Raw genomic sequence first — 26,970 nt, 5'->3', positions numbered from 1 at the left:
GACTGGAGGATCCAAGTTGTACTCTGCTGAAATAGCTGATGCATGAATCTTAATGGAAGAATAGGACAGGCCGTTGTGGAAGAGCTCTGCCAAGTATTCCAGGATGTTGGCTATGTTTACCAGTGACAAATTTTCTCCCTTTGCAGTAGTCCAAATGTGATATCTTTTCCATTTTGCTGAATAATTTTTTCTTGTTGAGGGTCTGCGAGCCTCCAAGATAATGTCTTTAACCCTTTGGGATAAATTTGGGTTATTTGGTCTTATGCAATGTTCCAGGCAGTCAGCTGTAGTGTTTTCAGGTTTGGATGCAGGGTGTTGTAGTTGTTCTGTGTTAACAGTAAGGGAACTAGAGGTAGAGTCCATATTTGTTCCCGAGACATGCTCCTCAGTAATGGGTACCAGTGTTGCCTTGGCCAGTCTGGAGCTATCAGGATGATCCTTGGACGGTCCTCTTTGATTTTCAATAGCACCTTGTGCATCAAAGGAAGTGGTGGGAATGCATATGCTGTCAGGTTTTTCCAAATGAAAGATAGGGAGTCCACTTTCCAAGCAAGTGGGTGGTACGTCCTCGTGCAGAATTTCTTCAGTTGGTGATTGCGCGGGGATGCAAATAAGTCTATTTCTGGTAGTCCCCACTTTCTTGTAATGGTTTTGAAGATGTCCGGATGCAGCATCCATTCGTGGGCATCCGTGGTAGTTCTGCTTAGTATGTCTGCTAGAATGTTTTCTTTTCCTGGCACAAAAATTGCTTGCAACTGAATGTTGAAGCTCAGGGCCACATTCCAGAGGTCCATTGCCATCCGGCATAGAGGGTACGAATGTGTGCCTCCCTGTTTGTTGATGTACCACATAACTGTGGTGTTGTCTGTCCTTATAAACAGTTGACCTTGTCGAAGAAATGGTCTGAATGCCTGAATTGCCAGTTTTACTGCCAGCATTTCCTTTTGATTTATGTGTAGGTGCAGCTGGTCTTGAGTCCATAAGCCTTGTATGCACTTGTCCAGCATGTGCGCCCCCCAACCGAGGTCTGAGGCGTCCGTTGTGATCGTCTGGCTTGGTTGAGTGCTGTGGAAGGGCAGTCCTTTGTTTGATTGACAGGCCTGAGCCCACCATTGGAATTCTTGTTTCAGGCATGGGATTATTGGAATTTGGGTTTCTAGGCTGTGCTTGTGCTGAGACCATAAATTCCTTAGGTACCACTGTAACTTTCTCATATGCAGTCTGGCATGTGGAACCAATATTATGCAGGATGCCATGAAACCCAAGGCTTGCAGGACTTTTCTTGCTGTTAGCTGGTTCTGCTTTGTTAATGCCAAGAAGTAGAGAGGGAGTTTCTCGTGTTTTTCTACTGTTAGGAATGCCATTTGTTTTGATGTGTCCAGCTCTGTACCCAAAAAGGTTATCCTTTGGGATGGTATCAGCCTTGACTTTTTTATATTGACTGTGTATCCCAGGGCTTGCAGTAGATAAATGACCCTTTTCAAGTCTCCTGTTAGCTTGTTTTTGTTGTCCGCTTGTAACAGGCAGTCGTCCAGGTAAGGGTAGATTTGGATTCCCTGAAGCCTGCAATGAGCAATTACTGATGCCAGGCATTTCGTGAACACTCTGGGCGCAGTAGATAAGCCAAAGGGCAATGCTGAGAATTGATAATGCTCTGATCCTGCAAGAAATCTGAGGTATCTTCTGCAATTTGGTCGTATGGGGACGTGCAGGTATGCCTCCTTGAGATCTAGAGTTACCAGCCAAGACTCCTTGCCCAACATGGGAAGAAGCTGCTGTAGGGTCAGCATTTTGAATTTTGGGACAATGAGGAATGTGTTTAAAGCGGATAGGTCTCCATTGGTTTTCTTTTCTTGGTACCAGGAAGAGTCTGGAGTAAAATCCCTGTCCTTGCTCCATAGATGGTACCTTTTCTACAGCTCTCATCCTTAGTAAGTGAGTTATTTGTTTTAGAGCTTCTGTCTTTTGATTTGGAGGTAGGTTTGGCATTCCTCTCTTCCTTGGTAGAGTATGGAAGTGAAACCTGTAACCTTGGTCTATTGTCTGCAAAATCCACTTGTCTCCTGTGATGTAATGCCAGTTTACTGAAAATAAGGCTAGCTTCCCGCCTAAGGGTGCTTCTAGTTGTTCCCTGGTAGGCGGTGCCAGAGCCAAGTCACTGTGATTGTCCTGTAGTAGTGGTGGTGGCTGTATCTGTGGCTGTACCTCGCTGGTTATTAGCCTGCCACTGACGTCCCCTGTAGGCACCTCTGGATTGACCTCCTCTGCCTCTTGAGCGCCTATTCCTGCTTCTCTGAGCTCTGGAGGTGTCTGGAAAGGACCAATTCTTGGAGGGCCAATTCCTGCTAAACCTTGGAGGTTGGACCTGTAAGAAATCTTTCACTGTCTGGACAGATTTTGCCTTCTCTTCCATCTTCTTCAGCACCTGTTGTGCAGGAGAGCCAAACAAATTGATCTCGTCCATGGGAGCATCTAGTAGCTTTGATTTGACATGGTCTGGTAAGGCCTGCTCTTTTAACCATGCATGTCTTCTGATCACTGTGCCAGTCATGGCTGATCTAAAGGAAGCTTCCAGTGCATCATAGCCGCATTTTAAGGAATGATTACTGACCTGCTGAATGTTATGTACCATTTCCTGAATAGATTTTTTGTCTAATGGTTCATCCGAGGACAGCTTTTTAGTTAACTGGTCTAACATAAATTCTTGATACTGGATCATGTGGAATTGGCAGTTCAAGGCCCTAGCTGAAAGAGAAGCAGAAGTGTAAACTTTTTTACTCCATCTCTCTAAGGACCTGGATTCCCTTTCAGAGGGGAGGGTTTTTTTGGCAGAGGTAGCTGCTACAGCCTTAGGACCCTGGGAGATAGTTTCGGGATCTGCAAAAGGAGCCTTATACAAATGATAATGTGTGTGTCCGGGACCCTGTAGTACCTATCGGGCTTAGCAGGGGCCGGAGGTAGTGAATCAGGAGCAGTACAAGCATCATTAAATGCATCATCCACAACAGACAGAACTGGAGGGATGGCTAAAGGCCTATGCTGTGGTAAATGCAGAAAGGTTCTAAGCCTTTTTCTAGAGTCTGAAAAATCCTGGCCCTGCCACTGAAATTGTTCCCTCATAGCATGCAAGGTTTCCCCAAAGGAAAATTCCTCAGGCGGAGAGGCAGAAGGAATGGACTCTTCACCATCAGAGTCTTCATAAGGGGAGAAAGGGCCCTCTGGAGGGTTTGAATTATCTGAATCATCAGAGGAGTCATCTGTAGAAACTGGCTCAGGGGGCTCTGCTCTAGGCCTCTTCTCTGGGGGTGGGTGAGAGGCCCTGTCTGGGAGAGGTTGGGATCCCCGGATCAAAGAAATGAGATCCTCTGCTAGACTAAGCATTTGTGAACTAGAGCTAGGCCTGTGAAAGGGGGTCTTAGCAGGCACAGATTTGGTAGATTTAGCTGCTTTAGCCCTGTCAAAGGCCTTAATCGACATGGCTGCAGGTGGCCTAGCAGCTCCACGTGCAGGGGTTGAAATATCCAAGGGAATAGTATCAGATAATTCCTGGGAACCTGCAAGAGCAGGTGGGATTTCAGAAGCCGATTCCACCAGGTTGGATGAGGCCTCGGTAGGAGGTAAGTTTTCGGCTGAAGGAAGAACCGCGAGCTCGGTTTCAGCCGAAACCGAGACACTCGCGGTTGGCTTAACAGCGGTTTCGGCCGAAACCGCGGACCGCTAGTGTCGGTCCTTTTCCTTGTGCTTTTTAGATATTTGCGTAGTCGGAGGATCCGACGGCATAATGTAAGCAAAATATGAGCCAAAAACTCCTCAGCAAATTCCGACCGACGTCTAAGCGTCCGTCGGTTAAAAGAAGCACAGGCTAGACAAGCTGCTACGTCGTGGTCTGGGCCTAAACAAGGTAAGCAGTAAGAGTGGAAATCTTTATGCGGTATTTGTGTCCCACAAGTTAAACAGTTATTCACTTTTTCTGACATCGGCTGAGGCAAGAAAGAGTCCCCAATGGGGTACTTAGCTTTTTAGAAGTCTTCAGTAGTAGTAGAACTATTCGGTAGTAATCTCTGGTTCTGACCGACCGGCACTTGCGAACAGCTTCTGCTTCGGGCGCCACGCGGCAAGGAAGACTGAGGAAAATGGCGTCGGCTGATGCCTTTATACCCGAAGAACTGCAGCTATGACGTCGGGTGAAGTGCGACACCAGCCGAGGCCAGACCCAGACTTTGGAATCCGGCCGACCGAAGGGCTGCCTGACGACAGGACAACCCATTTGTAAGGACTGCAGATGCATCCTTGAAGGACATCCAGAGACTCCCCAGACTCTGGAATAGATCGCCCATACATGTCAAGCAGAGTGCCTCTTTGGCCATGTTCAAAAGGAACCTTGACGATTGGATGGGAGAAAGGAAATTCACCCAAGGGATCACGTCAGTCGCCCTGCTAGACAGGGGTCCAGGGAAGTAAATAGTGTGGGAAGAAATAGTCAGGGAATTGTTATGGCTAGGCTTGTACAGGCCCTAGGGCTGATAGCCTAGTACCAACCTATGAACCTGTTTCTGCAGTCTGGAAGAGGCATCCACAGCATCATAAAGTACAGTTGTGTACACTTACCATAAATGTAGATGTTCGAGTGCATTCACTGTTGCAGTCATCACATTTGGGTTATCTACCTGCAGGTAGCCCTCAGCTGGCCTGAATACCAGAGTCTTCAGATTTCTGTGTCTGATGCTGTCGCTTCTTCCTTGACGTCAGGTTGTCAGGAGTATAAAACATGCAGCCGATGCAATTACATCAGTTTTTCTTGACCCCATAATAGGAAGCAATTATATGGTATGGTACACCCCAAGCAAAAATCAAATATACATGATGTAATATATGCCAAACAAGAAGAAAAGGTAGAGCCAAGAGAAGTCAGGGGGCTGGAGGGAGGGTAACCAGGACTGCAACAGTGAATACACTCTAACATCTACATTTATGCTAAGTGTACACAACTGTACTACGTTCTTCGTGTTTCACTGTTGCAGTCATCACATTTGGATAGATTCCCAAAGCTAAGGAAGGGAGGAGGAAATTAAAGAGCATTAGAGCCAACTATTAACCCCTGCAAGACTGCAGTGGGAAATCCAGCTCTGGATTTAGAAAGGATAGGCAAGTGGTAATGCTTGGTGAAGGTATGTACAGAGCTCAGCAGCTTCTAGGATGTCCCTGGTAGGGACCCCTCTCAGAAATGCCACAGAGGTAGATGCAGCCCTGGTGGAATGTGATCTTATGCCCTGTGGAATAGGTTTTCCATGGTGCTTGTAGCAGAAATGAATGCAATAGGCTATCCATTTGGAATGGTTTGCTTTGAAATAGCCTTTCCCTCTGCCCCTGCAGCAAAGCTAACTAGCAGCTGTTCAGATTTTCTGATGGATTTTATTTGGTCAGGACTAAGCCTAAGTAGTCTGTGCAAGTCCAGAGAGTGCAGTATTCATTCCCCTTTGTTTTGTGGTTTAGTGAAAAAAGTAGGCAAATGAATGGACTGATTTAAGGCCACAGAAGACACCACCTTGGGCATAAAGGAAGGATTAGTCCTGAGGGAAACCCTGTCGCATGGAAGATAATGAAGGGTTCCACTACCATGAGGGCTTGTAATTCAGACTCTCTGTTAGCTGAAGTAATGGCTAGAAGGAAGGTTGTTTTCCAAGAAAGGCATTTCAACTCTGCTGAAGCAGCTGGTTCAAAGGGGGGAAGGGTAAGCTTTTCCAATACAAAGTTAAGGTCCCAAGCTGGAGTGGGAGCTCTCCTGGGGGGGGGGTCTTACATTTTTGGCCCCTCTAGGAATTGCTTTAGCAAGGGTTGAGAGAAGAGGGGTGGGTTCGGTATTATAATGTGCTGAAATGGCAGAGGCATGAATTTTAATTGACGAGAAGGATAGGCCTTTGTAGAGCATTTCTGTTAAGTACTGTAGAATATGACGTAAGCTGGGCACTGCTGTGCCCGTCCGCTGAGCTGGGCTCCAGGAACAGTATCTTTTCCACTTTTCAGCATAGGATTTTCTAGTACTATGCCTCCTTGCCTCCAGAATGACATTCAGTACCTGCTTACTGAGGGATGCTAGGGGAGAGCTCAAGGAATTAGCCAGGTTGCAAGGTTCAGGGTTTGAAGCCGAAGGTGCAGAATCTGGCCCTCCTGCTGGGACAGCAGGGAAAGGATCAGAGGCAGGTGCCATGGTTGTAGCAGTGTCATAATGCGCAAGAGGGGGTACCAGTGCTGGCGTGGCCAGTCTGGTGCAATCAGTACCGTCTTTGGCTTGTCCTGTTTGACCTCTAGTAGAACCTTCGAGAGGAGAGGCATAAACTGAGAGGCTTTCCCAGGTGAAGGACAGGGCATCCACTTTCCAAGCTTGGCTGTGGGGAGTTCTTGTGCAGAATATGTGCAATTGGTAGTTTTAAGGGGAGGCAAACAGGTCTATCTCTGGAGTTCCCCATTTGTTCCTCAAGAGGTCGAATATTTTGGGTTCTAGTTCCCATTTGTGTGGGTCCATGAGATTTCTGCTTAGGTTGTCTACCAGTGAATTTAGTTTGCCTGGCAGGAATTGAGCTTGCAGGTGTACTTGGTAGCTCAAGGCAGTGTTCCACAAAGCTATGACTAGCTTGTTTATGTACCACATAACTGTGGTACTGTCTGCCCCTACCAATAGTTGTCCTGGAAGAATACGGTCTTTGAAGGCTGTCAGAGCATTCTGTACAGCTAACATTTCTTTTTGATTGATATGCAGGTGCATCTGTCTTTGGTTCCATCTGCCCTGAATGCATTGCCCTGCCATGTGAGCCCCCCATGCATAGTCTGATGCATCTGTTGTTAGGGTTTGGGTGGCAGGAGGTAGAGTGAAAGGGAGTCCCTTGTTGTGGTAGCAGGCTTCTGCCCACCAAAGGAACTCTGTCTTCATACAAGGAATGATAGAAATCATTGTTTCCAGGTCCTGAGAATGTTGACACCATCAGCTTCTTAGATACCACTGGAGTTTCCTCATAAGCAGTCTTGCATATGGAATTAGTAAAATGCAAGTGGCCATGAACCCCAGGGCTTGCAGCATTTTCCTTGCAGATAGCTGAGGTTTTGTGGCCAATAGTTTGAAGGAGGTTCTCAGATAAACTTGTTTCTCCAGAGTGAGAAATGCCATCTGGGAAGTTGTGTTCAAGCTTGCTCCCAGGAAAACAATCTGTTGGCAGGGTACTAGGTGAGATTTCTTTTCGTTGATGGTGTACCCCAGTGAGGTTAGAAGTTTATTTACAAATGCCAGGTGTTGTAACGGCAAGTTCTGGCTTTCAGCCTGAATAAAACAATCGTCGAAGTATGAATATATTTGAATATTTCTCTGCCTGCAAAATGCAATGGCTGGAGCTTGACACTTTGTGAATACCCAGGTCGCAGTAGATAAGACAAAGGGAAGTGAGAGAACTGATAGTGCATGGAGCCCGCCCTGAAGCGTAGGTATTTTCTGCAAGATTCCCTTATTGGGATGTGCAGGTAAGCTTCCTTTAAGTCTAGGGTTGCCAGCCAGGCATCCTTGGTTAGCATGGGAAGAAGTTGTTGCGGAGTTAGCATTTTGAAGTTTGGTGTTGAGAATAGAGAGGTTCTGGATAGGACACCAGAAGTTGCCTTTTCTGGGTACCAGAAAAAGTCTTGAATAAAAACCTTGTCCCCTTTGTTTTGCTGGGACAGGCTGAATAGCCCCGATATTGAGAAGAGAGAGAACCTGCTGTTGGACCTCCGCCCACTGATTTGGGGGTTGGTAGTGTGTGGAAGTGGAATCTGTATCCTTGGGAAACTATGTTCAAAACCCATTTGTCCTGGGTAATGAGTTCCCAGTTTTTTGCATGCAGGGCAAGCTTTCCTCCTAAGGGAGCAGGTAGTTGAGCAGGGCTTGGAAGGTTAAGGTTAAGTCACTGTGCCATTTTTCTGTAGGGGGGTGACTTACTGCTCCCTGCTTTGAAAGTGGGAGCCCCCCACTTTTTAGGTCTGTGTGTAGCCTGGGACTGTAGCCAAGGTGGTCTGCTGTTCTTGGGTTTGGACTGAGAAGGCCTAGAAGGGACTGGAAAAAAAACAGTTCTTTGAAGGCCAATGCCTACTGAATCTGGGAGGCTGCACTTGTAGGAAATCTTTAACAGTTTGCATAGATTTAGCTTTTTCCTCCATCCTTTTGAGGACTTCTTCTGCTTTGTTGCCAAAAAGGCGGTCTTGGTTTAAGGGAGCATCCAGTAATTTAGCTTTTACATGATCTGGCAAGTTTTGTTCCTTAAGCCAAGCATGCCTTCTGATTACAGACCCAGTGACAGGGGCCTTGCAAAATGCTTCTAAAGCGTCAAAACCACATTCCAAAGTACGTTTACCAACCTGTTCTGCAGAATGCATTAAATCCTGCAATTTTTTTGTGTTCAGTACAGTCAGGAATCAACATTTTATGTTTAAGTAGCCCCATAACATGCTGCTGATACTTTAACATATGAAACTGGCAATTTAAAGCCCTAATGCCCAAAGTAGCAGAAGTGTATACCTTCTTACCACAATCTGTCTAAGGCTCTAGAATCTCTATCAGAAAGGGTAGGATTTTTGGGAGCAGTAGCCTTAATGCCTTTTGGTCCTTGGGAAATGGTCTCTGGATCCGCAGAAGGATTCTTGAAGAGGAACTTGTGAGAGTCAGGTACTCTGTAGTACCTGTCAGGTTTTCTGGGAGCTGGAGGTAAAGTGTCTGGGGTAAGGCTAGATTCGAAGAAAGCATCATCTACAATGTCCAGAACAAGAGGGACAGCTAAAAACCTGTGTTGAGGTAGTAATAAGAATTCCCTAAGTCTCTTTTTGGACTCAGACTAATCCTGGCTTTCCCAGTGGAAGTGCTCCCTAAGAGTGTGCAAGGTTTCACCAAAAGAAAAATCCTTTGGGAGGGGAAGCAGAGGGAATGGAGTCCTCTGCATCCGAATTCTCATAAGTAGATAAGGGCAAATCCTGGTACTCAGAAGGAGCAGAAATATCAGATTCCTGATCAGAAGAATCAGAAAGAAAATCAGTTCTAGGTCTCTTAGAGGGGGAAGACTGGCTTCCCCTAAAGGTAATAAGGTCTTCAGCCATTCTAAGTATTTGTTTTTTAGGCATATGGACCTGAGCCTGCGGTTTGGTTGTCGGTTTTCTAGGCGTGGTGCGAGATTTTGGCCTGGATGAAAACGATGGCGTCAGTTTAATATGAATGTCTGTAGGCCTGAATACACCCTCAGAATCCGGCTCCAGACCCATCCAAGGTAGAAACATCCACAGGTTCCATAGTCGAAGAAGCATCTCGAAGCACACCGGACTCCGAATAGGTGTCAGTAGAGGCCTGCGAATCAGAAATAGTGGGTATCACGGGCTGCGAAAGCACCTCACTGAATAACGGCAGACTGGCGACTAGCTTAGCAGAAGTGTCGTTGGCAGTTTTGGACCTATGCGGGCTGTCTCTGTCTTTATCCTTACGTTTTTCGGAATATCGGTAGTCGGATAGCTTGATGAAGCTATATCGGAGTACACAGAATGAATACGAAAGTAATTAGCTGCAAAAATAGCCCGACGACGAATAGTTCGGCCGTTGAACAAGGCATAAAACCAACGAGGGACGTCGTGATCTGGGCCTAAACAGGGGATGCAGTAAGAATGAAAATCTCTATGAGGTATTTGCTTTCCACAGGTAAGACAATTGTTAACTTTTACTGACATCGGTTAGAACAAGAAAAAGGATCCCCAATGGGGTATTTAGCTTTTTTTGAAGATTTCGGTTCTGAAACTCGAAAACGAAAATTTCAGGAGTCGGCTGACCGGAACTTACGAACTGCTTCTGCTTTGGGCACCGCACAGCAAGGAAGACTGATGTAATGGCTTCAGCTGCATGTTTTATACCCCTAACGTCAAGGAAGAAGCAACAGCATCTGGCGCAGAAATCCGAAGACTCTGTTATTCAGGCCGGCTGAGGACTACCTGCAAGCAGATAACCCAAATGTGATGACTGCAACAGTGAAACATGAAGAACCATCTGCATTTAATGCTGTGTCTAGCAGTTTTAGTAGTTTGAGAAAGTAAGGTCTGCATTTAATGGTTAGAATTTTCAGACTGTGGGGGTTTGACCTTGTAGAATCTTTCAATTTTTTTTTTTTTTTTTTTTTTTTTATGGTTGAAAATCAGGAGCTGAAGATGTAGCTTTACAAGATCCTGGTGGGCATCTAGTACTGCAGGGACCAGAGTGCCCATTTCTAGGAGACTAGAACATCTCTTTTGAACATCCAAGATTTGCTCTGATTGCCATTCAATGTGCCTCATCATATTCTGAATACTTTCCTCAAAGGAGGCCTCCTCAATAGGGGAATTAGGAGACAGCGAGTCCCCTTCATCATAACAAAGCTGAGGTGGGGAATGCATCTGTGAGGAATAGTCGAGGGAATGATCAGAATCCAGATGATTTTCAGATGAACAGAGAACCTTAAGCGAGTCTCTGTGGTGTGGCACGTGGCAGCTGTGACTGAAAGGGAGATTTTTCAGGGCCATCACTGCTTTAAATATGCCCTGGGACAGTCCATCCATTCTTCTTCTTTGGAAGCTGTAGCGGAGGTCACATGCCTAGTTTTCTGCTTTTTCTTTCTAGGTGTGATGTTTGCCTGATCGAGTCTTGAAGGTTCAGAAAATTGAAGAGCTTCAATAAGAGTGCCTGGTACCTTTTCCTGACTAGGATTTGAAGAACTCCATTTGGGCCCTCTGAGAGAGACAGTTTGTGCGAGGTGTCTGCTACCTTCAAGGTCTCAAAAGCCATACTAGCCTCTGGACAAGGTCTCAGTAGTGGGCAACTGAAAAGATATCCGACGGACTGTAGGTTCTGTACCTTCAGCAGGTACGTCGGACTCTAAGATGCAAGGCTGCAAGACATCTCAAGGTCTTTTGATTTTTTTCTTTGGCGGAAGGGTGATGGTGGATGCTGGGGATGCCACAATTTTGGCTTGGGCCAGGCACTTTAGATGCTGAGTTTTTAGATACTGAGTTTTGAGGAATGTATTAAGGGAGGAAAGCCTCAATCCAAGGGTTTTAGAAACAAATGACTGGCAGATGGAGCAGGTTTTGTAGCCGTGTTCTGGGCCTAAACAAAAAAGACACAGTGCACAATTCCTTGTACTGGATCGACATACTGCAGCTCGCGCTCACCCCTCCTAGATGACATCTAACAAAAGTGATAGACTCAATGAAAGTATTCGATTGAGTATCCTCAATGGGGAAATTATCTGTTATATGAAAAAGTGAAAACGGTATCACTGACCCAATGAAGCTCAGTCCAATACATGCATGATCTGCATATGGGGCTGGCATCGAGATAGTCTGAGGTACTTGTGTGTGTGTGTATGTCCATCCACATACCCCAATGCATATGAGCTGAGGTCACAAGTCAGACTTACACCCTCAGGAAGGGAAGGTTTTGGTACCCCACCCCAACATTTGTAGATGTAAACTCGTATGTTAAGAACACTGCAAAAGTGATTTCAGTGAACACATTAAAACATTTTGCATGCCCAAACCCCCTTCTCAGGCTACCCTGTCCATCAAATAGGACATAATGGGTTATAGGCTTAGGGAATAAGGAACATCTGCTAAGACTCATAGCTAGAGTGCTGGCCCACTATTTCTACCATCTGGGAGGAATAAAACACTGACTCATGGAACAAAATAGCCCTTCTAAGACCCCCAAAAATCAGCCTTGCAGTGTTGGACCAGAATGTCAACCAGATGGGAAGAAAAGGACATGTGCACTGGGAATGTGGAAGGCTAACCATGACTATACAGACATCAGCCAGCCAGGGTGTAATTTGGCAAGATATTATTCCAACCTGCTGGAAAGTTGGATACAGCAGACAGGTTCATTAGGGCTGATGCAACAGAGCGAATATGCCATTAGGAGTCGTACAATGAAAGCAGTCATTGGGTCTCAGGACAAGTACCTCTAAAGGAAGCAGTGTATCAAAAGCAGCTGGAATAGCTCTAACTCTGAAGCTTTGTATATCTTATGATCGAATGCTACCCCACTACACCACCATAAGAAGCCACATAGTCAAGTATTATGCATACTGGCTCTGGGAACTAGATCAAGCCATGGATTATATTTAAGTCGTCGAGCCAAATGGAGCTTGCAAGCCAAATAGGCTATGAAAACAGGAGAGGCCCTACTTGGGACAGGATCTGGCATCCAGCAAAAGTCATGCCAGATAAAATCCTGAATCAGTTGACTGTAGTCCTAACCAAGACTTAAACAAGCACCCAGTCTCTCACACCTGCATCATGTAGGGCACAAGTAAAATGTACTGTGCAGACCGCCTCAAGCCACTATCCCTGTATTCTGTCTGCTACAGGCTTTTGAATGGAGACCTATGCCTGGCATACAGGGTGTTATCAGACCCCACTCTGATGGACCTCCTGCATATCCACAAAACAAATAGCACCAGAATTACCCGTTCTAAAGACTTGAACCTTGCTTGTGATATAAATAGGACCTGCTGGAGAGATAGGTATGTATCCCAGAGACTACCCCGTCTATGGAATAGGCTCCCCAACCATGTGAAGTAGAGTTCCTCACTAACCCAATTCAAGTGCAATTTGGACAATTGGATGGGAAACTGAAAATTCATTCCTGGTTTGGCACCTATGTCTCTAATGGACACAGGTAACCTGTAAATGGTTCATCTCCCAGGCCCATGCTTACACTTATCAAGGGTATCAACTTGTCAGAGATGTGGGATGAATGGCTAGGCTTAAAAAGGCCCTTGTAGTTGTTGGCCTTATACTCCTATGAACATATGGATCATGCTGCAAACTTACCTTATGGTGCCTCATTTACCAGGGCTGTCCAGTTCAGCTGTACTCTGGGGGCAGCCTCAGAAAATGAAGCCTCAGTTCACAGGACACCTGATCCATGATCAAATAAATCAAGAAGCCATTTCCCATGATTAGGCTGGGCAGAAATGAAACCAAGTCAATCAAGCAGGAGAAAGGTAGTATGGAAAATCCCATGATAGCATCTCCCAGAGTGACTAGCTGCGTGCCTCTTCCAGCTTTCACCTTCATTGCTGAAACAAAGGACTGAACAAGAACAAGTCCCAGCTAGTCCGGAATGATCCTTGCCCCCTAAATATGCAAAGACAACCTGTTTCAGGAAGGCACAGCTCTCAACTAAACCCCTAAGAAAAATGTTAAGCAAACCTCATGGTCACTGACCAAACATCACCAAGGACCTGTCCACTGGTACTGTGAGAAACCCTTTAAATCTAAACTGTATGCACATGTAGGAACTTTTTTTACCAGTAACAGAAAGGGGATCTGAATAGTCTCAGAATACGAAATTAAAAAAGGAAAAAGCTCAGTCACAAAAGCATTTAAGTTGTTGAATGACATTATCACATGCCTACTAATCATGGCAGCACTTCCATCCCTGAGCACAGGAGTTCACAGACAAAAGATGCTAAATGATTAAAGGCCAAACCACGTAACCCATCAAGGAGGGCTCATAATGTCAGATCTAAACACTACCACTGTAAAGATAAGTTTCTGCTTCAAAAATCTACTGTTCCTACTCTTAGAAACACTTGCAATTTTAGAAATACTTCCTAATATGGCTTTGTAGAAAAAATGGTAAGGATGCTACTATTGCACCTGAGTAGGAAGATACCTGCAACCTTCCAAAGCTCCCATGGAGAGCTAAATGTAATTGAACATGTCTTATTGGGGTTATCAGGTTCCCAACAAAAGGCCCAGGTGGCATTTTAGTGAACTTCATCTTCTGCACAAGTACATGTTAATGGTGTGAATGCAACAAAGGCATGAAAACAAATCTGAAAAAGACTGAAAATGTACTTCTCTCACCAAACGAGCCAAAGTAAAGGCAACTCTGCTACATATAGTATGGTGGACTAACCTACTTATATCAACCTTAAAAGACTGCAAGATGCCAGAACAAGGAAGTCTTAGGGAAAGACAACTAAAAAATTACATCAATAATTCTAAATCAATTCCAATGGCTACAAAGATTCTACAGAAACAGTACGCTGCAAAATCTACTATGAAGTAAGCTCTCTATAACTGATACAGAGCTGAAAAATAAATACTTCCAGCTACATAAAGAAGTTATATCAATGAACTAAAATGGACTTTCACTTCAACTTGGACACTTAAATTTTAATTACATACTTCACTCAGCATATGCCTGAATGGCTCCACCAGGGTAAACCTTCACACTTTTTGCTGAAATACACAACTTCCCAGTTCATGGCTTAAAACAGGCATACAGGTGCTCAAAGTAGCAGTGCAGAAAAGCATACATCCACTGATGACAATTTCCTAAAATACATAGCTCACCTGATACGCCGTTTTTGCTGGTGTTTAATAGTGTCACAGAAGATGTGGGTAGTCTGCGGGTATTTACAAGTCCTAATTTTCTCGAGGCACAATCCTCATCTGTATCCTGAACATGAAATGACCGTGGCTGAAAACACCGCAATCGACAAGATTTTATATTGCTTAATATTTCAGAGAGCAACAGTCTATTCCTGCAATTTTTATTGGAAGATTTGGTCCATGTGGAATTTTGCGTAAAGTCTGTGGTATCAGAAGAGCGTGAAGGAAAGTTCAATGCATCCGGATCAAGATTCAAAAGAATGCGATCATTGTCTGTTGATATTCTGTCCATTAATAACCTAGATAAAATAAGCAAAAAACAGACTTAAAACTGTTCACAATTTTACAAACTATATGCTAAACTGGATGAATCCTACTTGAAATCACTGTACCTTCCTCCTCGTCCAACACGTCTCCGTGCAAAGCCTATACACCTCCGAGGTACTGTGAGGGTTGTCAAGCAGTGTCTATGTTTAAGCCTATCTAATCCTGCTAATTCAGGGTTCTCCCACATGTAACCATCAGCTTGGTCCAAACGTGGCTGGAAATGAATTGGAATAAGGAATCAAGATGTATGAGAATTACAACTGATTACCCACAATTACTAGTCCTAGCAACTTAAAATCATTAACTTGTTAAAATTAGCAGTCCAAATGCACAGATATATTATATTAATGCTGCACACAGTTTTAATACTAAAGAAAACATACAAAATTGGATACAATTAAGCAGTCAATCTCAAACATTTTTTTTAAAAAGTAACTGTCAGATTAACAGCAAATCATCATTAATTATATTTGAGTCTTGGGTCTGATTTAACTGTACATACAGCATATGCTGGGTAGCTTTTATACCAATGAAAGATAAAACAGTCTTCCTCCTTGGCAAACTACAAGGGTGGCACACACTGAAAAAGATTTAGAAGTCCAAAGTATACTCCCTAAACTGAAGTAACATACTTGCAGAGTAACTAGGATTCAGAACTGTTTCATGCAGGACGATTATACATCTCTGGGTACATGGTTAAGGATTAAAATAACCCATACAGATCATCCAAAAATCCATTACAGGGCAGGAAAATTGTGATTACTTTGTAAACCTCTGTGCTTCACTCAGCCTTTAAGAGCCAGCCTAAAATACATTAATTATATTTATACGAAAACTGTAGAACTCCACACAAACTAACTTTAGCATCAGAGAAAAATTCATTCTTCCATACATTCAAGTCACTCCTAAAATACCTGCATTAATGTTGAGGCAAACTGCTCTACACATTCCACTATTTCTCAAATTCCCCACTTCAAGAAAATTATAGTTATGTACTCACGATAACTCTGCATCTGTGTTGTCTGCTTTCATCATTCCTCAACTGATGGGTCTCTGATTCATCCTTGGATTCATCCTCAGCCACTCAAACTTTAGGCTGCTCCCATTACCCACAATCCCACATCAACGTCTTGAGATACCTCAGATTAAGTTTGCCTTCTATTTAGTTAATCACAGTGTAAAAGAAGAAATCAGACAACAGTAATCTCCAAGTTAAAAAAACAAAAGGAAGAAAGTTGGGAAATGGGGAGAATCAGAGGAGAACTCTGGAGCCCAAAAAACAGAAACTTAACAGGAATATCTCACAGGACATACCATGAGCCAGACAAAAAAGAAGGGGAATCACTGGGTGAAAAACTGAGGAAAAACGAAAACAGACGACATGGATGCAGCATTATGGTGAGTACATAACTGTAATATCTGATGTTGTCTCTCTTTGCCTGTTCCTCAACTAATGGAATACTTAGCTGGAGGAGTCTTGAGTGGTCCTCAAGGAAGGATATTCTAGTGTACTGTGGAGCCAAAAACTGCCCTATTTCTTGATATTATATCCAATTTGTAATCGGTTATAAAGGTATGAGCATTGGATCATGTAAGCAGCTGCACAGATGTTTCTTATATATGCTTTAGACCAAAAACACAGATGATGTGGCCACAGACCTGGGGGGAATGTGCCTCCGGATGTTTGGGTAATGAAGGTCCTTTGCATTACCTATATTTGCAGGTGCCATCAGTGAGCTATCTGGCTACAGTCACTTTTGTCAAGGCTGTGCCTAATTTGGCTTTGGAAAAGGATATAAACAGCTGTCCTGATTTCTTTAGCTCTGTGAATGTAAAAATTTGTGCCTGCCTATGAACATCCAATAAATGAAGCATGTGTTTCCCCTTGCTGGAAAATTTAGGGAAAAAAAAGGCAGGTTAACTGACTGGTTGAGGTTAGCTTCTGACACCACTTTCAAGTAGAAAGGAGGAACTAGTCTGATGTGATACCCTGTCCTTGTGAAAAACCAGGTAAGGTGGCTGAGAAGAAAGTACTTGCAGGTCGGATATCCATCTAACTGAGGTAATGGTGACTAGAAAAAGAGTTTTCCAGGACATGAATTTTAACCTGTCCTTGCTGAGGGTTCAAAAGGAGGCCTGAAGAATTAGCGTAAGTCTTTCAGAGGGACAAGGTCCTTAACTGGGGGGCGAAGCAGCAAAGTACACTTAAGGAAAGCTTTGCACAACTTTAAGGACACTAGAGATGAATAATCCATATCCAGGTGAAAATTTGAGATGGTAGCTAATTGTAGTTTGAGAGTTGAACAACTAGCTCCATCACTGAAAAAAAGAAATTATATATTACCATAAGGTTCGATCTGTGTTGTCCATTTTCATTCTTCCTCAGCTGATGGGTTCGGATCTGATCCTCAGATCTGACTCAGCCGTTACTACTCTCTAGCTTCTCCCTTACCCATAATGCACCGATCCCCAAGTCACCTCAGATCTTGTTTGCTGACTTTTACCAGAAAGGAAATGTTTACATACATAAATACAGATGTAAAATGCATATGCTCAATACAGAAAGAAACTATATTTGGAGTTCAATATCAAGGACAATGATGTCCCTTCTAACAGCTCATATTTCCAGACACTTGCAAACAGAAAGGATGGGGGCTGGTGGGTGGGGAGGTGAGGAAGAATGAAAAGGAACAGCACAGATGGAATGTTATGGTAAGAACATAACTTCATTATCTGATATTGTCAATTTTCATTCTATCCTCAACTGATGGGACAGAGTCCTCAGCTAACTATAGTCCCAGGTGGACTCTAAGGAGGGATATTCCTGAGCACAGTTAAACCAAATGATGCTCTACCCCTGGAGACCAGATCCAACTTGTAATGAGTAAAAAAAAGTATGGGGAGTAGCCTAAGTTGCTGCTGCATGCATATCCATGGTCACTCTGGGGGAAAAAAAACTGAAGAAGTTGCCATGGACCTAGTTGAATGAGCTCGTACCTACTGTGGTTTAAGGTAATACCCAATTTGCTATAGACAAATGAAATACAATCAGTTAGCCATCTGGCTAAAGTTACCTTTGCGACTGGTTCGCCCAATTTCAATTCTGCAAACGAAACAAGCAACCAGTCTGTTTTCCTGATGTCTTGTTTTATGCAAGTAAAAATGTAATTGTCTGTGAACATCCAATAAATATAACAGTTAGTTATGTACTCACTATAACGATCAATGTATGTGATCCATCTCGCCTACATTCATTACTGATGGGTTCGGAGCTGACAATCGGCTCAGACTCTGCCGACTATTTTCTAGCATGAAGTCTCTAATTGGCTGGGCTAACCGGTATCCCAGGATGCACCTCTCCCAAACCCCCAGATCTTGTTTGCATACATCGCAATCACTCCACATACAACAACCTCACTAAGAGGAATATCATCCCCAGGAAAAGGGAATAAACCGATTATGAAGGGTCTCAGGGCAATTTTCCTCCAAATCCTTCAGGCAGGGGGCAGGTGGGAGGGTACGTAAGAATGTAGGCGAGATGGACCACATACAGCGATCGTTATGGTTAGTACATAACTAACTGATGTTATGTGGTCCTATCTCGCCTACATTCATTACTGATGGGACAGCGTCCCTAGCACCTCTAACCCGGGAGACTCATAGGAAAATACTCCTGAGAACCGTGGAACCAAAGGAAGCCCAGCCTCTAGATGCCACGTCCAGCTTGTAATGAGAGATAAAGGTGTGATGAGAAGCCCAGGTGGCCGCTGCACAAATGTCGTCCAAGGAAAGCCTGGCATGATACGCTATTGAAGTCGAGACCGCCCTAGTGGAATGAGTCTTGACTGGGAAGGGTAAGTTTCTGCCTGCTGATGAGTAAATAAAGGTAATGCGATCCTTAATCCACTTGGAAATTGTGCACTTGGAAACAGAGCTACCCGTTCTATTCTCCGAAAAATTGACAAACAATTGATCCGATTTTCTTACATGTTTCGTCCTGTGTAAATAAAATCTTAGTTGTCTATGCACATCCAATTGATGAAATCTGAACTCCGCCTTGTTGGAGAAGTTGGGAAAAAATACAGGTAACTCAATGGATTGGTGGAGGTTAAATGTAGACGACACCTTAGGGAGAAAGGACGGATTAAGTCTCAAGGATACCCTGACCTTATGGAATATCAAATACGGGGGCCTAATGGACAATGCTTGAAGTTCTGATACTCTTCTAGCCGAAGTGATGGCCACTAAGAAAGCCGTCTTCCAGGATAAGAATTTCAGTTCGCAAGTGGCAACCGGCTCAAAGGGCGGAGAAGTGATGGCTTGCAATACCAGATTTAAATCCCATGGCATGATGAGTTCTGACACAGGAGGAAGCAGTAACCAGGCTCCTTTCAAAAAGGCCTTGCAAAGTTTATGGCCCATAAGAGCGGGCTCATAGGATACATGGAAGTTAGAAATGGCCGCCAGCTGCACTTTAATGGTCGAGGGAGCAGAGCCCTGTCGGAAGAGCATAGCTAAAAAGTCTAAGACTGCCAATATAGGGGCTGTGAAAGGGTCCAGGCCTTGTGCCTGAGCCCAGATGGAAAATCTCTTCCATTTGCTAGAGTAAATTCTTCTGGTGGAGGACTTGTGAGACGACGAAAGGATATGCACCACCTCAGGTGAAAAGGAATGCAGTCTAACTATCGATGGAAGTGGAGCAGCCAGGCTGTCAACCTGAGGGACTGTAGGGAGGGGTGGAGCTGTCCCGACATACGAGTCAAAAGGTCTGGTACTGGATCTAGAGTCGAAGGACCGTCCACAGTGTACCGCTGAAGGAAGGGGAACCAGACCTGGCGGGGCCAGTGTGGAGCAATTAGAATCATCTTGCTTCCCAAGTGAATGGCTTTCTGAATCACTCTTGGTAACAGAAGAAACGGAGGAAAGGCATAGAGCAGACCGGAAGGCCAACCATGGACTAGAGAGTCTCTGGGTGACTCCCCCTGTGGGGAGATCAGAGTGAAGTAGTTGCTGCATTTGGCATTGAGGGGACTGGCAAAGAGATTGCAACAAGGCTGACCCCACCTGCTGAAGATCCAAGTCGCAACTCGGTTGTTCAGGGACCACTCGTAAGGCATCAGAATAGCTCTGCTTAGCCTGTCTGCTATCACGTTGGATTTTCCCGGAATGGGCGTTGCCACTAGAAACCGTTGGGAAGACGCTGCCCAATTCCACACTCTCATGGCTTCTCTGCAAAGGGGGTAGGACTTGGTTCCCCCTTGCTTGTTCTGGTACCAAACAACTGACATGCTGTCTGAGTGAATAGCAATCGTTCCCCGGGGAGGAGAGCTCTGAAGTGCTTGCAACGCTAACAGCACTGCTCTCATCTCTAGGACATTGATGTGCAAGTGTACCTCGTGATCCTGCCACGTGCCTTGGACCGTTCTGCCCAGATAATGCCCCCCCCCATCCTACCTGGGAAGCGTCCGTGGTCACTGTGGCAGCAAGGGAGAGGGGGACTAGATTCCTCCCCTTATCCGGGTTGGAGGAACATAGCCACCAACGGAGATCCTGCCTGCAATGCTCTGTGAGGAGAATTGGGTGAGAGAGGGGTAATTTTTGATAGGACCACTGGACTGAAAGGAGCCACTGGAGGATCCGCATGTGTAGCCTGGCTAAGGGTACTAACATGAAGGTCGCCGCCATGGATCCCAATAACTGAAGAACTAACCTGGCTTGGACCTTCTTCCGGGGCAATAGAGCCTGGACCTGAGATTGCAACACTGTTATCCTTTCTTGAGGTAGAAAGGCCCTCATTAGGACCAAGTTTAACTCTGCGCCTATAAATACAACACTCTGTGAGGGCAGCAAGGCAGATTTTTCCCAGTTTAGTGTAATTCCTAACCTTTGACAAAGGTTTATGATAGCCTCCCTGGCTTGGATGAGGAGATACCTGGTGGGGGCGGTAAGGAGCCAATCGTCCAGGTAAGGAAACACCTGGAATCCTAGACGTCTCAGGTGAGCTGTCACCACTGCCAAGCACTTGGTAAACACCCTGGGGGCTGTGGTGAGACCAAAGGGCAGGGCTCGAAACTGGAAATGACTGGCTCCCAGTCAGAAGCGTAAATGATTCCTGGATGCCTTGTTTACCTTGATGTGATAATAGGCGTCCTTGAGGTCGATGGAGAACATCCATACTCCCTCTCCCAACAATGGGAAGATGGACTGAAAAGTGACCATTCGGAATTTGGACTTCAGGACGTAGTGATTCAATCGGCTGAGATCCAGGATGGGTCTCAGGTCCCCTGTTTTTTTCGGCACCAAAAAGAGTCTTGAGTAAGTTCCTGATCCGATCTGGTCTGAGGGGACCGGTTGGATGACTCCTTTTCTTAGCAGCTTTGATATCTCTAGCGCTACTTGATCCCTTTGACTGGGTGGAACGTCCGGGATTTTTTTGATTAGGGAAGGGGGTGAAACAAAGGGAATGGTGTAACCTCCAGTGATTATTCAAAGCACCCATCGATCCTGAGTGATGCTCTCCCAGGCTTGAAGATGCTTCGAAAAACGACCCCCAACTGGCTCCGGAGCAGCACAGTCGGGTGATCCCTCAGGGATGCTGATAGGAAGATCTGCGAAAGGAGTCGCAGTCTCCCAGATTGCGGGTGCCTCCTCTGCCCCTAGGACGGCATCTTCCAGAATAACTCCCTCCACCTCTACCTCTGAAGGGGGGCTCACCATGCATGGCTGGGAAAGACTTTTGTGATTTCTTGAACCACATCTTCCCTCCTCTCTGAGCCTTGGGATAAGGCCTAGAGGGCAGAGAAAAACAGGCCCCTACGGCAGATAAAGTCTTACCCTCCTGTTCACATCTGGTGAGAGTCTCTTTCACTTTGGGTCCAAAAAGAAAGGACCCATCGAGGGGGGCGCCCGTGAAGGAAGACTTGAAGGCCGCCGCGAATTGACATAGGCGCATCCAGGCTTGTCTCCAAAGAGCCAAGTCTGAGCTAGCTGCCCTACTAGCCCCTTCGGCTGCATAGAATATGAGCCTCATGGAAGAGTTTGCAATGGAACCAAGGGTAGACAACTGGGCGTTAACAGTCTGCGCTACCGCCTCAGGCATGTTACTCGTCAAGGTATCTCCCAACTCTCTGAGGAGATCTCTCTGGAGCAGAGTAAAGTGACAAAGGTAATTCAGAGACCGCAGTGTAAAGGTCGCTGAAGACAGGGTACGCTTCCCATAGCGATCTATACTCCTGGACTCCTTGTTAGGAGGATGGACGGAGGAAGAAGCCTCTGCAACTTCTTGCTGAGTAGCTGATGCCACCACCATGGCATCTACAGGGACCCCTTTTGTCAAGAACTCTTTCCCCGGGGGAGAAGACAGGAACTTATTAGGACGACCGGGCACTGGTTCCACGGAATCAGGGTGCTCCCACACCCTTCGACAAATCAGGTCTAAGAGTTCGTCGAAGGGTGGAGACACCCAGGAGGCGGAATGTTGAGCTCCGAAGGCCTTGAGGAATACCGACTCCTCCTCAGAGGGGGGCTTGGAAGGCCAGTTGCCTCTCTGCCTCAAAATCTCCAGGATGTCGGAGAAGGAGACGTCATCGGAGAACGACTTAGGGGACCCCTCTGCATCATCGAGGTTGGTATCCGAGGTGATGGACTCGTCTTGGGAGTCTATGTGCTTCCTCTTGCACAGCTTCTTCCTGAGAGGCTCCTCAGGCACAGACTCTGAGGGGCCCTCAGAAAGCTGGGGACCACTCATGGGGGTGTCCTCAGGCCTTCGAGCTCCGCTGTCCACTGATAGAGGGACGTCAGAGGCTCTAGCCGGGGTGTATGGGGACGGAGTGGCCGATCCAAGTGATGTCACTGACGACCTGGCCAGTGCACTCCTCATGGCCTCGAAGGCAGGTTCCCCCGAATCAGAGGACTGACCAGTCTCCAAGACCACAACCGGGGTCGGGATCCCCCTAGCCGAAGCGAAGAGAGGGAGACTCGGGGCCGACAGAAGTCCCGATGCATCCCCCTCGGGCCCGATCGAGGAAACCAGACTGCCGAAACCAGATGACGGAACCAAAATGGTTGGAGTCGACGACGGCTCCGATAAACCCGCCAGGGGTACCGGAGCCGGCGTAAGGACATCACTCGGTGCCGAACACTCCGGCTCTGATGACACAATGCTCGGAGGAGGAATCATCGGTAACGACAAAGGAATAGGCTCCAGAGCCGATTGGGTCGGAGCCAAAAACAATTTGGCTAACACCGGCGACTGAAGGAGCCTCTGAACCACCCTATCCATGTCCAAATCAGATAACCTAGAGGATTTGGAGGCAACTGAAGGAGATGAGGATCTCCTACCTATTGATTCCTGTGTAACACTGGGTGACCGGCTCCGAATCGGCTCCAATATGATCGGAGCCGAGGTCGACTCCAGTACCACCGATACCTCCTGCGGCCCCGAAGACAATGGAGCCGAGGAAGCAGTATCCAAACCAGAGCTCCTGTCCTGCGGCTCCGAAGCCAACGGAGCCGAGGAAGTTGTAACTATTTTCAAAATCTTCTCCAGGGGCTCCGAGGAACTAGATGGAGCTGGAGATCGTTTCTTAGTTCTGTTGGATTTGGATTTGCCAGTAAAAGAAGCAGACTCTATATCATCTTCAAAGGAGGGCTTGACCAGGCCCTTCAAAATAAGTTTATTTCTTCTTTCCTGCAGCACCCTAGAACTGAAGGAATGGCAGACACTGCAGGATTCTTGTAAGTGAATCACGCCAAGGCAATAAACACAGATGGCTTGCCCATCTGTGATTGACATTTTATAGGCACACTTTGAGCATTTTTTAAACCCAGAGGGTTTTTGCTCCTTTTGCTCTTTAGACATGCCCAACAAATTCCAAACACTCAACACAACAATAGGAAGGCGGGATACACTACAGGAACTTTAATTTAAATGCTCCTTAGGGATCGATGAGAGAAACCACTGAGAACAAGACGAAGGAGAGGACTAGGTCCCTCTAAATTAAATGGGCCTAGCCCGCCAAACACAATTGAAACCACACACACTCTCCACAAAACTATAACAAGCTCAAAACACACACAAAACACAATATAGCTATGAAAATAGCTTTTGTTTGACAAAAAGGTATAAAAACTTTAGAAAGTTTAGTCAAAAAGGTACTTGGCCACAGCCAAGCTCGAGACCACGTCCTAACTCAACGAGCGGCAAACGAGATCTGGGGGTTTGGGAGAGGTGCATCCTGGGATACCGGTAGGCCCAGCCAATTAGAGACTTTGTGCTAGAAAATAGTCGGCCGAGTCGGAGCAGACTGTCGGCTCCGAACCCATCAGTAATGAATGTAGGCGAGATAGGACCACATAACATCATGTATTCACCTTTGTTTGCAAATATAGATAAGAATACTGTCAAATTAAAGGACTGATTGATATTAGATTCTGACATCATCTTGGGAAAGAACAAGGCATTAGTTCGTAGCGTTACTCTATCCTTGTGAAAGATCAAGTGTGAAGGTTTTGAAGACGAGGCTTGAATCTCTGAAATTCTTCTAGCAAAGGTAATGGCTACTAGAAAAAAAAAAAGTTATGCACTCACCATAAAGCTCCATCTGTGTTGTCGATTTTCATTCAATCTTGACCAATGGGACTCTGTTCTAATCCCCGGAACCATCTTGGCCATTACACAGCTTGTGCAACCAAAAAAACTCTCAAGCTAAGACTCTATCCACAATGCCCCACTCTCCATTACCTCAGATCGAGTTTGCGGCCAAAGTTAGACAGAAGAACACAAACTAACAGTAGAAGCTACATCTATGATCAAATTTATAGGTTATCAGGACAAGTATCTGATCCTCCAGGAAATCTACAAGACAGGGAAGTAGGGTGGGATGTCAAGAATGAATGAAGATCGACAACACAGATGGAACATTATTGGTGAGTACACAACTTCTTTATCTGATGTTGTCAGTCTTCATTTGTTCTTGACCAATGGGACAGTCTTCTCCAGCTACTTTAGGTCCTGGGTGGCATTATGGAAGGGTATTCCTATGGATCTAGGACTATTGAATTAGAAGTTATGTACTCACCATAACGTTCCATCTGAGTAGGCGACTTCATTCGGATGCAACCTGTGGGTATCGGATCCGACCTCGGATCCGAGCCGGCAATTCAAAAGTTAGGCTCCGAGCTCCTAGCTCCTCCCTCTTACCCATAACCCCTTGCCAAGCCCTGACTGACCTCAGATTGAGTTTGCCCCAAAATACTGACAACAGTACACGAAAACAGCATAAATACTCGCTCTATAAAGGTGAGGGGGGATGGTTGCATCCGAATGAAGTTGCCTACTCAGATGGAACGTTATGGTGAGTACATAACTTCTAAATCTGAAGTAGGCAGACTTCATTCGTCTGCAACCTGTGGGACAGAGTCCCCAGCTACCTGAATCTTGGGCGGCCGTCATGGAAGGATGTTTCGGAGCACCGCTGAGCCAAAGGATGCTCTTCCTCTAGAAACAACATCCACCTTATAATGAGAAATAAAAGTATGAGGCGAGGCCCAAGTAGCTGCAGCAGATATCATCCAATGATACACGGGACTTAAAGGCGGCTGACGTGGAAACTGCCCTAGTAGAATGAGCCGTAACCCTCTGAGGAGCAGGTCTACCTGAAGTGTCATATGCCTGCAGAATACAATTAGCAATCCACTTAGATAGTGTGACTTTAGATACTGCTTTACCCAGAGCAAATTTAGCAAAGGAGACAAACAGCTGATCTGATTTCCTGTGACCAGCTGTTCTGTGAATATAAAACGTAATTGTCTATGAACATCCAAGGAATGCAATTTGTATTCTCCTTTGTTTGAGTACTTGGGAAAAACACAGGTAAATTGATTGATTGGTTAATATTAGATTCAGAAGAGACCTTCGAAGAAAAGATGGATTGGTCCTGAGGCACACCCTATCAGGGAAGAAAGAAAGGTAAGGCGGCTTGACGATAGAGCCTGAAGCTCAGACACTCTTCTGGCTGAAGTGATAGCTACCAAGAAGGCAGTCTTCCAGGAAAGGTACTTTAGATCTGTAGAAGCTGCAGGCTCGAAGGGAGGAGCAGTAAGGGCTTGCAGAACTAAAGACAAGTCCCAAGGTGGTACAACCTCCTTGACTGGAGGCCTCAACAAAAAATCCCTTTGAGAAATGTTTTGCATAATTTCGCGTCATAAGTGGACCTGTGTCATGACCAATGTGATAATGCGAGATAGCTGCCAATTGTACCTTAATCGTGGAAGAACTTGCCCCTTGATGAAAGAGGTCTGTTAAAAAATCCAGCACCGCTGACATAGGTGCCGAGAAAGGATCCAAAGTTCTCTGTACCGCCCAAATAGAGAATCTCTTCCATTTACTCCGATAAACCTGCCTGGTGGAAGGTTTATGAGCTGCCACTAAGATGGCCTTGACCGGTGATGAGATACCGAGTCCTAATCAAGGATGGAACTGGAGCAGCCAAGCTGTCAACTTCAGGGTGCGCAGATTGGGAACCGACATTCCCAGAGGGTGGAAGATGAGATCCGGAATTGGATCCAGAATCCAGGGTGGATTGATTTTGTGAGACCATACGAAGGGGAACCAAGGTTGACGAGGCCAGAACGGGCAATGAGAATCATTCTGCTCCCCAAACTGTTGGCTTTCTGCAGAAGCCTCTGCATCAGAGGAAGTGGAGGGTAGGCATAAAGGAGACCGGGAGGCCAAGCATGCACCAGAGCATCTCTCGGGAATTCCCCTGGTGGGGGAAGCAGAGCGAAGAAATTGTCGCATTTGGCATTTGAGGGAGAGGCAAAAAGATCGCAACAGGGTTGCCCCCAGACGGCAAAAATCTTCTTCGCTACTTGAGGATTGAGAGACCACTCGTGTGGAGAAAGAATGGTGCGACTGAGCTTGTCCGCAAGGATGTTGGACTTTCCCGGAATGTGCGTTGCTACCAGAAAGCGTTTGGTGGAAATTGCCCATTCCCAGACTCTCATGGCCTCTCGACTAAGGGGGTAAGACCTGGTTCCTCCCTGTTTGTTGATATACCAGACTACCGACATGTTGTCTGTCTGAATCGCAATAGTCCCTGAAGGAAGAACGTGGTGAAGTGCTTGCAACGCTAGGAGCACCGCCCTCATTTCCAGGACATTTATATGCAATGACGTCTCTGTGGGATTCCACATGCCTTGGACAATCTTTCC

The 26,970-nt window shown here is 45.7% G+C and overlaps 1 protein-coding gene across 1 annotated transcript in view; it reads right to left on the bottom strand.

Annotated features, from left to right (window-relative positions):
• Positions 1–26,970, bottom strand: part of EPC2 (enhancer of polycomb homolog 2) — a 3,037,718-nt gene that overhangs the window by 762,485 nt on the left and 2,248,263 nt on the right. Inside the window, exons 9-10 of the mRNA XM_044074869.1 lie at positions 14,823–14,971; positions 14,392–14,729 (exon numbers count right to left, since the gene is read on the bottom strand). Coding sequence (XP_043930804.1) covers positions 14,392–14,729; positions 14,823–14,971 — 487 coding nt within the window. The remainder of the gene's footprint in view (positions 1–14,391; positions 14,730–14,822; positions 14,972–26,970) is intronic.

The sequence above is a fragment of the Protopterus annectens genome, chromosome 6.part0 (assembly GCF_019279795.1).
Source record: "Protopterus annectens isolate FY-2018-M chromosome 6.part0, PAN1.0, whole genome shotgun sequence".
NCBI lineage: Eukaryota > Metazoa > Chordata > Ceratodontiformes > Protopteridae > Protopterus > Protopterus annectens.
Note: the sequence above shows the minus strand (reverse complement) of the source record. Positions and strands in the feature narration are given on the sequence as shown.